Here is a 14911-nt window from a genome sequence, read left to right on the forward strand (position 1 = left end):
AATTCAAAATTATTTCTTCCTAAAAAAAAATTGTTAATGGGTTTAAAGTAGCCTAACTGTTAATTTAAGTTACGAACAAACATTATTACAGTGACGTAATAGATACAGTTCTCCAAACGTTAGCATAAAGATCGTTCATGTAACGTTTCCCCCTGAAACATTTTAGTTGGACGTTAACATTTTTAAATGTCACTTAATTGTTTCAGAATGTTTAGAGAACATTCAAAAGTAACATTCTCACAATGTTTGAACGTTGGTTTAGCACAACCAATAATTTTTTTATTATTATTATTATTTTTTTAACTGGAAGATTTGAACGTTCAGAGAACATTAAGAAACAACGTTTTCGTGACTTAAGATTCGCGAAACGTTCTTAAAACATGGTTTTTGTTTGCTGGGAAGTTGTTAGGTTTTGAAACACGGCCACTGAATCTCTGTATTCAGCACGACGATTATGAAACAGTCAATGATGGTAGAGACGCACAACAACACAGCATGTTCTCTGCGAAGTTTCGTTTTTACTTTCAAGAGAGGCAACATTTACGTGAAAGAGTACAACTCTCTATTACTAGGAAATATCCGCTATTATAATATTTTGTGATCTTACTGACGTAAATATTTGATGTCAGAACTACCAGGAAAAACTACTTCAAGGAATAAGAGTTTAAACGAAGACAATATGTGAAAAATAAGTACTTTCTGTAAAAGCACAAACGAGAGACCCCAGTCTCCCCGTGCAAAAAGTATGTTTGGGCAAAATGAGCACATTAAAGTCACCCCACCCAACTACGTAATTCACTGTCTCTGGTCCAAGGGAGCAAACAACAGTTCGGTGTTTGGCAGGCAGACTCACACAACGCAGACTGAGAGGAAAAGCAGCAAGACAGTTATTATTAATACGATCAGAACAGCAAGACCATGGGTGTGGGGAATAACATAAGGTCAATTGCGCAATATCATGGAAAATATTTACATACATATTCCGGGCAAGAATTTGCAGTAAGAAGAAAAAAAAAAAAAAAAAAACATACACAAAGGGTAGTTTTTTCTCTCTCCTGTGATCCTCTTCTGATGCCTAATCATATGCAACTATGCATATCTAAACCATCTGAAGTTACTAAATCAACATGCATTATGGAAATAGGATTGTATTGGCAGAAAGCATATGGACTGTAATATTTCAGGGTATGTCCATGGAAAGTCCCGTTTCATCTTTTTCACATCACTGTTAAAATGAAAACTCAGCTTTATCTACCCAATCAATCTTCACTGCAAAATCAAAACAAAAACTTAACAATAGCTTTAGGGAAAACAATGCTTAAACACATTGTGTAATGACTCTATAAGATGTGTATAGGTTGTCATCAAAGCAAAGAGCTGAGCTCACAAATACTTGTATCCAGTTTTTATTTTTAAAGGAAATTGTGCAATAGTTATTGACATGTTGGTGATGTATTATCTGCTGAGTGTTTGGGTATTAATGGTGCCTGTCTAAAGCTGAATCAGTTGAGACCAGTTTTCTTTTGCATGAATATTTCTTGGTCTCTCTGTTTTGTGTTTTTAAAGTCACTGCACCACAATCTTATGTTTCTAATTCTGCAGCTCTCCTCTGTCCACCCAGTACCCATCACATCTGTTCATTACTAACTTTAAGGGGTTCAATAACATTGAGTGTCACCATAGAAACTGACTGACTGACTGACTAACTACATTACTGGATAGAGTTACTGTATGACTCAAACGGATAAGGCCATAATTGTCAAAACAAAACAGCTTCTGTGAACTTTAAAAATCTGTCATATTCTGTGGGATTATGACGTTTATGATATTTAGAAATTTGAGCAGATGCAGTCTTTTTTTTTTCTCATGAAGATTCAAAAATGCAAGTATAAAACAGAAAAAAGTAAGAGAAAAAAAAACCCCTCAATGGATTCCTCTGCAATGAAGGAGCACTGCGTGTGTGCTATAGACCATGACTGCTTCACAACCGTTTCCATTCTGTCACTGTCTGTTTGGTCACTCGCACCACCTATCACAGATGGGCAAAAGTGGCCCTTTAGAGCATTTTAAAATACCACAGCATGGTAATCCTGTGCTTCAAGACCACTTTCATCCCTTCTTTTCTCATCTATTGTTTTCAGTCCATCAAGAAGTCCACTCTAAATTAGGTGATGTAGATGCGGTGGAAGTCATTTGCTCCGAATGCAGCATTGCATTTGGGGCACTTCCTCTGGCGAGTGTCATAGCGAGTCTTCAAGCATTCATAGCAGAAGACATGGAAACACTTGGTGAGGACAGTCTCCTTATCTCGTGTATTACAACAGGGACAACGCAATTTAGCCTGGAATGGAGATAACAGACAGGTCAGGCATAAATAATACACTTTTTTTAGTTATACAAACATAAAGCTACTCTAACAGTCAAAATTTAAAATGTTTGAAAATTATTTCATAGACAAATTCTCCATAAAACGAAAATTTTGTTTGAATTTTTTTATTTTAAAGTACGAGTTGGACTAAATAGTACAGGAAAAGAAGTGGCCAGCACACATGGGAAACTCCTTTAAAAAAAACACCATCCCAGTTGGATTCCTCAAGATGAAAGAATGGCTGAAAGAATGGCCACAGTGTGTAATCTACGCAACACAGGCCTACTCTGAAGAAGCTAAAATTATATGATAGCTTTTTGGTAACAACAAATTTCTCATTCTTCCATTTCTATTTTCAGTATTTTGATGACTTCACTATTATTCTATAAAAAAACAACAATTTACAACATAGAATTACTAACCTATATATATACACACACACAGAGATATATTTAATCTTTAATTTATATATTTAAATGAATAAACATTATATACACTCCTGTTCAAAGTTTGGGATTAGTAAGCTTTTTCTGTGTTTTGGAAAGCCTCATGCTCCCAAGGATGCATTTATTTGCTCAAAATAATAGTAAAAACAGTAATATTGTGAAATATGACAATTTTGAATAACTGTTTTCCATTTTAATTCATTTATTCACATGATCCTTCAGAAATCATTCTAATATGCTGATTTGGCACTCAAGAAACATTTTCATCAATGTGGAAAACAGTTGCTGAATATTGCTGAGAATTCTATGATGAACAGAAAGTTTCTGTAGAAATCTTCTGCAATATTAAAAATCTCTTTACTGTCACTTTTGATCAATTGAATGCATCCTTGCTGAATACAAGAGAATCCTACTGACTCCAGTAAAAGAACTATCTGAGGGCACTAGTTTATGTTTGACTGGTTGTCTACATAAAAATAATCTTTGAAAAGCCAATCCTCACCTTATACTGATTAATTTCTTCTTGCAGAATCTCATCAGCATCCGTGTACACCTCAACTTTCTTCTGTTTCTCCAGCTTACGCCGCAGCCTGGACAAGTCCTCCTGAAAAAAGAAGAAGTGTTACACACACTGTTCCCACTCATTTGCATCCCATCTACAACACACGTGCCCATGTACCTGTGCTCTCTTGAGGTTGGCACTCTCCCTTTCACGGGCAGTGCGGTTGTCTAGTACCGAGGCTTGGATTTCCCTCAACTTGGTCTGAGTGTGTTCCAGCTGCACTTTAAGGTCCTCGGCCAACTGGGCCGCCTCCACCGCCTGAGCCATTGTGCAGAAAAAGCAGCATTAAACACACATCTGGAAATACATGCTAATGGTTGGCTAAGCTGAGTCATGGTTGTCATGGACATCAGAACAAAGGTGGGCGTCTGTGATCTTTCCGGTTTTACCTTGCGCTTGTTGAGCTCCAGTGCTTGAGTGCGCAGCGCCAGCTCTTTCTCCAGAGTGGCCAGTGTGCTCTGCAGGACACCCTCCTTCTCTTCTAGTTTCTGGACTACCAGCAGCTGAGCGTCCACCTGGGAAGGGCAGTAAAAAGAGCAGATGATGCAACTAAATCATTATTGCAAAACCAGAAGTTATTAAACATATTACATGCAGGTTTACTCCCTCAAAAATGGAAAGGCCCATCAATTTGAGCTTTCATTCTAGCAGGGATGGGCCGACTAGTTGACTATAAACCAACTAGTCAATTAGTTTATCTAGATTTTTGCTTTATTTTGTAGTTGCAGTACTTTGGTCTCCATTTTGAAAACTTTAAGGATATTTTTAAAGGACAGATTTGTGTATTTTTGAGTAAAGAGGAACTTTAAGCTAAAAAAATATTGCAAATTTTAAAAAAAGTTGAGACATCTGTTGTGCTCCCTACAGCTATTCAAAAGAATGGCAAAAAGTGTTTTTGTAAATCATTATACTGCTTCAGAGGCCTGTCCAAAAACAGTTAGCGTTCTAAGCTTTTGGACGGTAGACTTGTTTTTCATAAAACCCACCAACTACTAGATTATGAGAACATGTTTGTTTTTGTTCATCCGTAAATTCTTGCCTGGACACACGGTGATTGTATGAGGAAATGCTTTTTTTCTTGCACACCTGAGTTTTGAAAGTGAGCACTTGGTCCGCCAGCTCCTCTTTTTCCTCCCGCAGAAGCTTGTAAATCTGGTTGGATTTTATTCTCTCACTCATCAGTTTAAAGTTGGCATCATCTTTCTCTCGGAGCTGCTGCATGAGCCTGCTGTTCTGCTCCTGCATGTCTTCAAACGCCTGACCCGTCACATCCATCTCGCTCAGCAGAGCCTCTTCCTCCTGAAAGGTCCACACGGGCACTGTCAGAGCACTAGCTTCAAAGCTACAGAGGTTGTTGAACTAGAAAGATTCTAACATTGCTTATTTATTTGATATTATTGTTTATTGTTTAAAAATTCATGTCACAATGGCCTAAAGAATTGTTGTTAACCTATTGTATTTCTGGAAAGCACATTGTACACTCATCCTGCTAATATTGAATAAACATGTCAAAAAAAAAAAAGAAAGAAAAAAAAAAGAAAAAAAAAAAGAAAGATTCTAACACAATTGTTAACAATAACTAGGTTTACCAACTAGACACACCACCTGTTTAGTAGCAGCCAGTTTTTTCTGCAAGTGTTCGATGGTCTCCTCGGCCACACGGATCTTGCGGAGGGCATCTTCATCTGCCAGTTTCTTGCTTTCTTTCCTTTCCCTCTCCTCGAGTTCCCGCACTCGCTGCCTCAACTCTTCCACCTACCAGACAATGTTGACATTAGAATTAAGAGAAGGACCACCCCAAGTGAACTGCATGTTAATGGTTTTGCCTCACAGAAAGACAGCAAGGCTTTGTGGGCTCACGTACCTCTGCTTTGGACTTCTTTTCTGCGGCCATGAGTTGCACTTTGTCTCGCTGCTCCTTTGGGGCTGATTTGTACATGTCTAGCAGTAGTTTCATTTCCTTCTGAGACTCCTGAGCTTTTCTGTTGGTGTGACGCAATTGATATGGGGGTAAGGTGACTGATCTGAAGTTCATTAGATGCTATATAATAACATTTAAAAGATGATATTATAGTTGCCAAAAATAAAGAATATTAAAATACAACACAAAGTGAAATGCTTTTTGTCTTCATTTTAAATAGTATATTTTATTATTAATTATTTATAAAAAAAGAACACACGTGTGTGTGTGACTTGCATTGATATTTTTATATGTAATGCAATGAATTTTTAGGTAAAAGCAAATACTTCTTGGGGCCACTGTATATTAATTATGATTGTCCATTTATATCCAGCAAGACAATAGCAAATAATATTAAATCAAGCAGTATTGAGAATCATAATTAAGGCTGAAAGATGTACTTGAGCTCTCCTCTCAGCATCTTCAGCGCATCAGAGTCCTTCCTTTTCAGCTCATCACTGCGCTGTCTCTCCCGTTCTCTTTCTCGCTCCCTCTCTCTCTCCGCCTCCCTCTCTCTCTCCCGCGCCCGTTGCCTTTCCAGCTCTCTCCTCCTCTCTTCCTCCTCCTCCTGGTCCTCATCTTCCTCTTTCTTTACCTCCAGTCCTCCATCACCCACGCTTTCTTCCAACATCAGTGCACCTGTATCTCCACTCTGGCACTTCAACTGAAAAACAACAGGAGTGACATTTTACAGAGAACAATATTTAGTGAAAATTCAATTACTTTGAGGAAAGTAACAGCTCACAAATATAATAACATAAGTGAATGGTATATTAGCTAGTAAAATATTTTTTTCTGTGGGGGTGGGGGGGGGGACTTAAGGTGAATCACAAATGAAGAATGGTAATTTATTATACAAAAATATTATATTAAATAATAATAATAATAAATATACACACACATTTGTTGGTTCTCTTTTTGTTTTTACACGTGTTAGTTTCTTTGTGATATCACAAATAAAACAATTGACTCCACAACTATGCAAAATTCTTACAAAATCTTTAAAAAACGTGTAATAATATATTTGAATAAAGGGGGAAGATGGGCTTTGATAAATATGGTAATTTGATAATTTGGGTAATTTTGTTGCAGGAGCTTACACAAAGCACAGGGAGGCTTTATTTGAAACAATGCACTAAATTTACAAAACGATAGCACAATTAAGTACAATTGAAAAAAAAAGGAAAAATTAAACAGCTTAAAGGTTTTCATGTGAGTCTGACGGTAGTATATGGATAAGAAATACTACAGAAATTAAAGCAATCAAATGTATAAATAACACTGAAAAGTCTTCATTGTAAACAAATACAGAGTAATGCTTACAATTTGTTACAAAAAAAGTTGCAAAGAGTGACTTTCTCTTTGTCTATTGTTCTACTGTGTGTGTGTATATATGAATATGTATATATATATGTATATATGTGTGTGTGTGTGTGTGTGTGTGTGTGTGTGTGTGTGTGTGTGTGTGTGTGTGTGTGTGTGTGTGTGTGTGTGTGTGTGTGTATATATATATATATATATATATATATATATATATATATATATATATAAAAAGAGAGAGATGTGTCTGTGTGTGTGATTTGGTGGTATAAAATTTGGGTCTCGTCTCGGTGTAATTGAATGTTTCCAACTCAAAATTCTGTGATCGTGGGAAAACTGTCAACGAAGACCAGCATGAGAAATAGGGGTGTAACAATATATCGTGTCACAATATATCGCAATACAAAAATGCAACAATATGTATCGTGAATAGTGACAATATGCATCGTGAATAGTAACAATATGTATCGTGAATAGTTCACCCAAAATAAAAATTACTATGTGAGAAAAAAATTTACGTTTTCAGAGTTTTAGTGTCAGTATTTTAAAGGTATTTAGTCAGTGACAGAGAAACATATTCGTCTAAAATAACTGTATTTTCAGCTTTAGAATCATGAATATTTTTATTCTGGTGTCTCTATTGTCCTGTGCTTTGGGTTTCCAGCACCAAGTTCAAGAATATACATTTATACACACAAAGTAATATCAAATTTATCAGTTTAATACATTTTTTTGTTAACATTTTATCATATGTCTTGGAGTATCGCAATAATATCGTATCGTGAGTTCAGTATTGTGATATGTATCGAATCGTGACATGAGGGTATCGTTACACCCCTAATGAGAAATACCTTGTTTATTTCCATCTGTGTCTCACGTAGTTTCCTTTTATATCTCTGCACATCCCCTTTCAGCTGATGATTATGGTTCTGCAGACTGCTGATTAAGTGTCTCATTTCTCTGTTTATTGGGCCTGAAAGAAAAGAAAAGAAAAAAAGACAGAGAGAGAGAGATGGTGATGCTGATAGTCATTCTAATAGAAATACTGACGTCTCAGTTCATGATGCTTAGATAAAAAGTGAACACCAGCCAAAACTGAACAATCATAGAAGTGATGGCAGGATACACCACCCCCACAGACTTCCTCGCTACAGTCATGGTTACTGTAAAGCAAATGGGCCTTAGGAAATTCACCACTAAGGAATCCCACCTCACCCGTAGGGCATGGCAACCGAAAAGAATAAAATCAAATTACTTGTATCAGTGACATTACCTGCTTGCTCATTGGCAGCAAGATTCTGTTCAAACTCGATCCGTAGCATTTCATACTCCTTGCGCACCTGGGCCAGCGTGTCCTCAAGCTGGATGACCTCAGTGCGTAACTTCTTCTGAAGAGACAACTCGTCACTCTACAAACAGAGAGAATGACATTCAAACAATCACAAAAAACATGCTCAGATATATGACTATAAGCAATCATTTCTGTCCAATCATCCCTCTCACCTCCATGTGCTCTATCTGCCGCAGGTGAGCGTTTTTGGCTGTGAGCAGCAGAGCTCTGGCTTCATCCAGCTGGGTCTTCACACTCAGAGACTCATTGTACAGCAGAGAGAACTGTGATTGGAGGCACTTGTACTCTGGCGTCTCCTTCAACACTTCCTCTGGTATATTCCTCAGATCCATCTACAAAGGAATGTAGAGGTCAGTAAAAAATTAAATCCTTTTTTTGTACTCTTATTGAACTTTCATTGAACTCTACCACCTTCAGTTTCTCGCTCTCCCGAACAGCTTCCTGTAATTCTTGCTGAAGTTTCTCAAGCTCTGCCATGCGGCTGTTGGCAAGTTCCTGGTTTTGCTCTAACTCGGCATTCAGAGATTCAAACTGATAGAAGAGAATTACTCGTTAGACAAACTGACGTACAAATCCCAGATTGCAATCAGGTCTACATCATTCTAATTAATAAAAAATCTCTCATGATATATTCACACAATTGTTTGTTATGGTTAACTAAAACTAACATAAATCCTTTTAGACAACTGAAAAAAATAATTATATATATATATATATATATATATATATATATATATATATATATATATATATATATATATATATATATATAACATGAATAATAGAAATGTTGCCTTGCCAACTAACTGAAAATAAATAAGTTGAAGTACTAAAATTTCTAAAACTGAAATAAAAATAAAAGTTAAATAGAAATGTAAATCAATAAAAATGACAATCACAAAGATAATAAAACTTTAAAATAAGGAAAACTAAAATAAATATAAAAAGATAAAAGCTAAAATTCTAAAAGTATATACATGATATGATTTATTAAATAATAACACTGTTACCTTCTGTATACTGAGTGTGATTTGACCACCTGGTAACCCACCAGAACTGCCAGTGGCATGATAACCGGAATTAAGCTAATTTGGGGGGAACAAAACACACATATTCAAGAAATTAATAAATAACATAATCGTATTGCTAGTAATACTAAACTGTATCTACAGTTAACGATGAAACAAGATTAGTATAATTTCCTGCAGTACAATTTCCTTACTCACAGGAAGTACTGCTAAAGGAGCAAACAGCACATAATACATTGATTACTACGAAGGAGTATTCAATGTATTCAATGAGTATTCAATTCAAATTGCTCAGCATTAAACAGGATGAAACCATGATTTCTGAGATAAAGGGAAAGCTGACCTGCTCCAGAGCTTCTGCTAGGTGTTTATTCAGCTTCTGCTCTCTCTTACGGAGTTTTTCGATGTCCCACTGCAGGTCCTCCACAGCCGTTTCCATTTCAGACACTTTAGTCTCAGAACTCGTAACTTTGTCAACCAGTTCATTATACTGTGGACGCAAAGACTGGTCTTAAGAACAGTGCAAAGGCTGCAAAACACATATATCACACTACTGTTCAAAAGTTTGGGGTTGGTAAGATTTTATTAATGTTTTTGAAAGAAGTCACTTATGTTCACTAAGGCTGCATTTATTTGAACAGTACAGTAAGAACAGTAATATTATTACTTTATTTTCACTTTAAATAAAATTTGGTCAGACAAAACTAGGCTATCAGATACCTCTAATGACATTTTGTGGTGTTTCCCTTGAAGGGAGGAAGCAAGGTCTTGCAGTCGAATATTTTCCTCTAGAAGTGTGCGGTTTGAGGCAATTATCTCTCGCTGACTGTCATCTTCACAAACTGATTAGAACGTAAAGTACAAGAGCGATAGTTTAGTGTTTGTTCAAACAGTGATCAAACAAAAACTTAATTCTGGAATAAACATTTTGTGCTTTGAAAATCATAGCAAATGAACTCTTATTTTACCAGCTGACTCCACTCTAGTACACAGCTCGTCAATGCCGCTATGCAGGCGGTCAAAGATGCAGACCATGCAGGCCACAGCACCCTTGCTGAACTGCATCCTGTCCTGTAGCTGCAGTGTCAGCTCCTCCTCGCTGCTATTATCCAGAGTTGCCAGGAAAGCCTTTGCGCTCACACTGAGAGGTGGTGGAGGTGGAGGGGCTACAAAACAGATCAAATACAATTTGAATGTAAATGGTAAAAGCTGCTATAGGCAGGCAAATAGAAACTAGATCCATTATTGTTTTATGTTTCGTTAATGGTCTGAGTATCTTGAGTATTTATTTTGATACATCAGGCTTTTATGGCTTATAAAGTATTATGTTATGAGAATATGGAGCTCACACTCGAAGAGAACCTAAATTTTACTCAGAAGCCAAAAATATGCAATTTGGTGCATTTGCTGTTATTTATATGGCCAAAAAAAAAAAAGATGAAATTCTGACCCAATTGTAATGTAAATCAATAGCCACATTTACATTACATGGTTCAAGTGACACAATTCCGCTTTTTTCCTCCCATACGGCACAGATCGGATATGACCCACAAACCTGTAAAGGCCCGTGCAAACCAAGGAAGAAAACTATGAAGATAACAATAAAGTTATAGTTCTAAAAATCGTTCTCAATATTAACGAATTGGAGAGTTCACACCACAGCTATAACAATAAAGGCACAGAGAACCTATATCATTGGAATCACTTTCAGGACGTTTTTATCCAGCTGATGAACGATAAAAACATTGACAGCCAATCAGAATCCATCCTGCTGTAACAAGCTGGAGCTTTTAAAGTGGCAGACGAGCAAGAGCTTAGAATAAACAGAACGACATTGTCTGCTGGTGTGGACGCTAATATAGTCATTGTTCTTGGTGTGAACGGGCCTTAAGCAGGAAAAAAGCACATGGATTCTGATATTCTCAGATTGGCTTTAGGCCTCATTCATAAGAGGAAATAAATCGGATATGATTTGGATACGAGCATTTGCATCTGCCATATAAGCTGACAGATCAGATATTACGATCAATGCGAGTTGTACATCATTGAAAAAGCACCAGTGGCAAATGACATCAACTCAAGTGGACACCAACTGCAATTACATGAATTTTTTTCAATGCCCAGGCTGCAACAGGGGCTCTCCTGTTTTTTTTCTCCGCCATAAGAGACCAATGTTTTGCTGACCTTTTAAGATGGTGCAGAAAGCAAAAGCTTATATTATAATTTCAACTGCATCCATTGAAAATCGTGCCTTTTTACATCCTTTCAGCCTAAGCTTTTCCTGGACAGTAAGTTTTATAGGGTTAATAGGATAAATGTATAAACTAGTGTTGTAGTCAAGACCACATAAACCAAATCAAGACCACCGTGTGTCGAGACCAAACCAAGATCAAGACAGGGTGAGACCAGACCAGCACGCCTAAATTTCATCTTAAAGATCCACATTTACTGCTTGACAAATGTATTATAATTATGCAAAACATACAGTAAGAATAAACAGAAGTTTGCATCTGAATTGGTACAATTACAACTGCATAAATAATGCTGAGATGTTTTAAAAATAACATTTTAAATAAAGAAATATGATACTTTTAAATATGAAACTAAAACTGCCAGTAGGTGGCGGCAAATCACTCAATGAGTCACGGAATCATATATTCAAACGATTTGTTCGAAGCAGCTGATTCATTCAGCAAGGAAACACAGATGTGTGTTGAGATAAAATCAAGTCCTCTTAGTCCGAGACAAGACCAAGTACAAATGTGGTCAAGAACGAGACCTTCAAAAAAAGACCAAGACTTGAGTAACACTAATATAAACTATGATTAAACTCTTTATTTTAAATGTTGTGCAAATGGCATCGGAGTCTAACTCAGTATATTTACCGGGAATTCCATCCTTCACTGGTACATCAGTCAGCTTCTCCTCAGAGTCAGGCGGCTGCTGTTGCTTCTCTTGCTCCTGTGTCTGTTCCTTTTCTTGCACTGGTTGTTGTGGTGGTTCTTCCACCCCCTCAGGTGGCGGCCGGGGGAGGCCATCATCCCCTTCCATTGGGGCCGGTAAAGGAGCAGGAGGTTCAGGAGCAGGAGATGGAGCTACAGCAGGAACTGGGACGTCTGCCGGAACAGGAGGGGTGGCAGGGGTCTGGACAGGAGCTGGGGCATCCTTGGGCTCTACATGCTGCAGCAATTCATGAATATTTTCCTCAAGCTGTGAAAACAGAGTTCAAATAAGTCCTTACAATATTACTCTCATCTGTTATAATAGATGTCATATATGGAATGTATATTTTGATTCTTTCATGTTTTGTATTGTTATTATTGTCATTGTATAGCATTGGAAGAAAAGAAGAGTGGTGAACCTGAGTCCAACAGCGGTTGACGATAAGCAGGGTGGTGTCATCAGTGGCCTGCCTCTTCTCCAGTTTCTCAATCTTCTCCCTCAACTCATCCTCCAAAGCCTGCCTCTGTTCAAGGCGTTCGCAGAGCTTCTTGTTCTTGAACTGAATGACCTTCATGTCCATCTCCTCCTGCACAAAAATATTTGGGGCAAAAATTACACAAGTCAATCTTATCTACAAAGGTTTTGAAGGTTATGACAGAATGTTTAAAAAAACACAAGTATTGGGTCAGACTTTTATTCAGTAAGGATGCATTGATCAAAAGTGGCAGTAAAGACATTTACAATTTTCCAAAAGATTCAAATATTTATATTTTTAAATAAATGCTGTTCTTTCTATTCATCAAAGAACCCTGATTTTTTTTTATCACGGTTTCGATTCTGATTGGCTGCAGGGTGTCCATTAAAAAGTCATAAAGGACACCTAGTAAATAAACCGTCAGGCGTAACCAGGGAAGCCAAGTTATTGTTTGTAAAAACTTTAGATTTCGATTGTAAAACTAATTAAAATATAAACTAATGTTTTAAAAGTGTGTTATTTGGCAAGTGACCATGGTATAAGCGGGTTAATGCCCTTCGAGGTGTCCATTGTCAGGTATTAATGGACTTCGGTGGAGGCATGGACACCTCGTCGGGCATTAACCCTTACATAATGCAATGATGGAATATTTGCAGGTGCTGAAAATGCCAAATGTCTGATTTTAAAAAGGGGCCAGTATTATTTTTATTATTATTCCGTGAACGAGTGCAAACATATGTGTCTAACATATTTCTGTATTTTTAGCTTCAGAATCATGAATATTTTTATTGGGGATCAAGACCAAGTTTAATCTTAGTCAAGTTCCCCTCTGATTTAATACCAACTTTTTACCATGTCTTAGAAGTAATAAATAATAATAATAAAAACTCTTTATTTTGGCTTAAAGTATCACAAGAGTATCATGTCATGAGTTCAGTATCGTGAATTGTATCAAATTGTGACATGAGTGTATCTTTACACCCCTAATTGGGGGTGATTGTTTTTAATGATGTCTATGTTAAAAACACACAAAATATTGCAAGACTGCACCCAACAGCTACAACGCATTTTGTTTTGGTACATGAAACATACCGTAGAAGAAACTCCTCCAATGCGGATGGGCTCAATGAGAGTGGTGGTAGTCTTCTCCTCTTTCTTCATCTTTTTTTCAGGTGCGCCAGGAGGACTATCCCCTCCTGAGGGGCGCTTCCCGCCCCCTGTGCCAGACATGCTTCCCTACAAAATTCACAGTGATAGATAGACTATTATTATATTACTCAGAACTACAACAGACACAAATTTAAGGGTAAGCATCAATTTCTTAAAAAGCACAGGCAGTTTTGTTAAATTAAAGGTTCAACCAAACTGGCATCATTTACTCCTCATGTTGTTCCAAAGCTGTATGACTTTTTTTCATTTGTGGGACAAAAAAAGTGGTGTTAGGCAGAATGACAGCCTGTTATCATTCACTTTCATTGTATGGGGAAAAACAAAGATGCCTGCACAACATCTCATTTTATGTTCTAAAGAAAACCAGAAAGTCGTACATATTTGAACATAATGGTGAGGAAGAGGAAGTGATTGATATTTTTTAGTTTTGGGTGAACTATCAGTTTAACTAAATAATTTTACATTGTATAGTTCCAAGACAGCTATTAGTACTGACGATATCAAACAAAGACCACAGTTAAATAGATTTTGCGCAGGTAATTTCTATCTGGCCTAAAATTGAAAATATTATTTAACGATAACAATAAGAAGATTTAAGCTGAAACACTTAGGATGTAATTCAGTTTTGAAATTTTCTATCATATGCTGGTTAACACGGCGGACGTCTTCAATCTAATTCATATTTATTGGATTATTACATAGTAAAACAAACTATAAATAAGATATTATAGTCATTATACGCAGGGCACATATTTATGCAGTAATACTTTTTTTCCAATTAATTTAAGGCAACAGTGGCGCTTTGAGTGAGTTTAGCTTCGATGCTAGCTAAAGCCTAGCAAGCGAGATACAACGGTCAACGCATGGGTCTTTTTTACATTATAAATTGCATTATGTTAGAACTATATGTCGCACGTCATACTACAACGTTTTAGGTACTCCGCAGTTAAAACGTGTATTAAAATAGATTTGTGTTAGTGACTTTTTCACAACCAGAAACAAACCTCCGCTCCGACCGGAAACCAGGAAGAACAGTAGATATGTGAACACTGACACTACAGGACATATTTTTGTCTATCAAAATAAAAGTGAGCGGGTATAGACAGTCCCTAACATTTGTGTAAAACACTTTGTTTGTAGCACTCATACCTTTTTAGACATTTGTTGTGATCACAGACGTATTTGCTCGAAGTGAGCTATTTGAACAACGTTTGGTTGTGGACTCTTTCGTGCTAGTCTGATACTTTACGTCACTTCCTCTACATCCCAGGGTGAAAATAAAAGTTCT

General features: G+C 36.9%; 1 protein-coding gene across 6 annotated transcripts; it reads right to left on the minus strand.

The window, feature by feature from the left end:
* Positions 1 to 505: 505 nt before the first annotated feature.
* Positions 506 to 14886, minus strand: rnf40 (ring finger protein 40). Of its 6 annotated transcripts, none has more exons than XM_081392996.1 (20): positions 14773 to 14886; positions 13546 to 13689; positions 12397 to 12564; positions 11921 to 12245; positions 10004 to 10201; positions 9756 to 9877; positions 9379 to 9525; positions 9018 to 9092; positions 8419 to 8538; positions 8160 to 8339; positions 7930 to 8065; positions 7508 to 7629; positions 5738 to 6000; positions 5241 to 5358; positions 4982 to 5131; positions 4463 to 4675; positions 3766 to 3891; positions 3494 to 3634; positions 3317 to 3418; positions 506 to 2341 (listed from the first exon to the last, which is right to left on the minus strand). In XM_081392996.1, the coding sequence occupies exons 1-20, from the start codon at positions 14782 to 14784 to the stop codon at positions 2165 to 2167; spliced, it is 3039 nt and encodes a 1012-aa protein (XP_081249122.1). In that variant the 5' UTR covers positions 14785 to 14886; the 3' UTR covers positions 506 to 2164. The 6 variants fall into 6 exon arrangements, with proteins under 6 accessions (XP_081249122.1, XP_081249121.1, XP_081249124.1 ...); XM_081392995.1 differs by having other exon boundaries at positions 4979 to 5131; XM_081392998.1 differs by lacking the exon at positions 14773 to 14886 and adding an exon at positions 14628 to 14668.
* Positions 14887 to 14911: the final 25 nt, after the last annotated feature.

This window comes from Scardinius erythrophthalmus (genome assembly GCF_964197995.2).
Source record: "Scardinius erythrophthalmus genome assembly, chromosome: 18".
Classification (NCBI taxonomy): domain Eukaryota; kingdom Metazoa; phylum Chordata; class Actinopteri; order Cypriniformes; family Leuciscidae; genus Scardinius; species Scardinius erythrophthalmus.

Excerpts from the sequence above, each read along its gene's own strand:
- rnf40 (XM_081392995.1), bottom strand. Across the intron at positions 8,539-9,017 it reads TCACACTCAGTATACAGAAG|TTTGAATCTCTGAATGCCGA; the intron begins GTAACAGTGTTA and ends CTCTTCTATCAG. Across the intron at positions 7,630-7,929 it reads TGCTGCCAATGAGCAAGCAG|GCCCAATAAACAGAGAAATG; the intron begins GTAATGTCACTG and ends CTTTTCTTTCAG.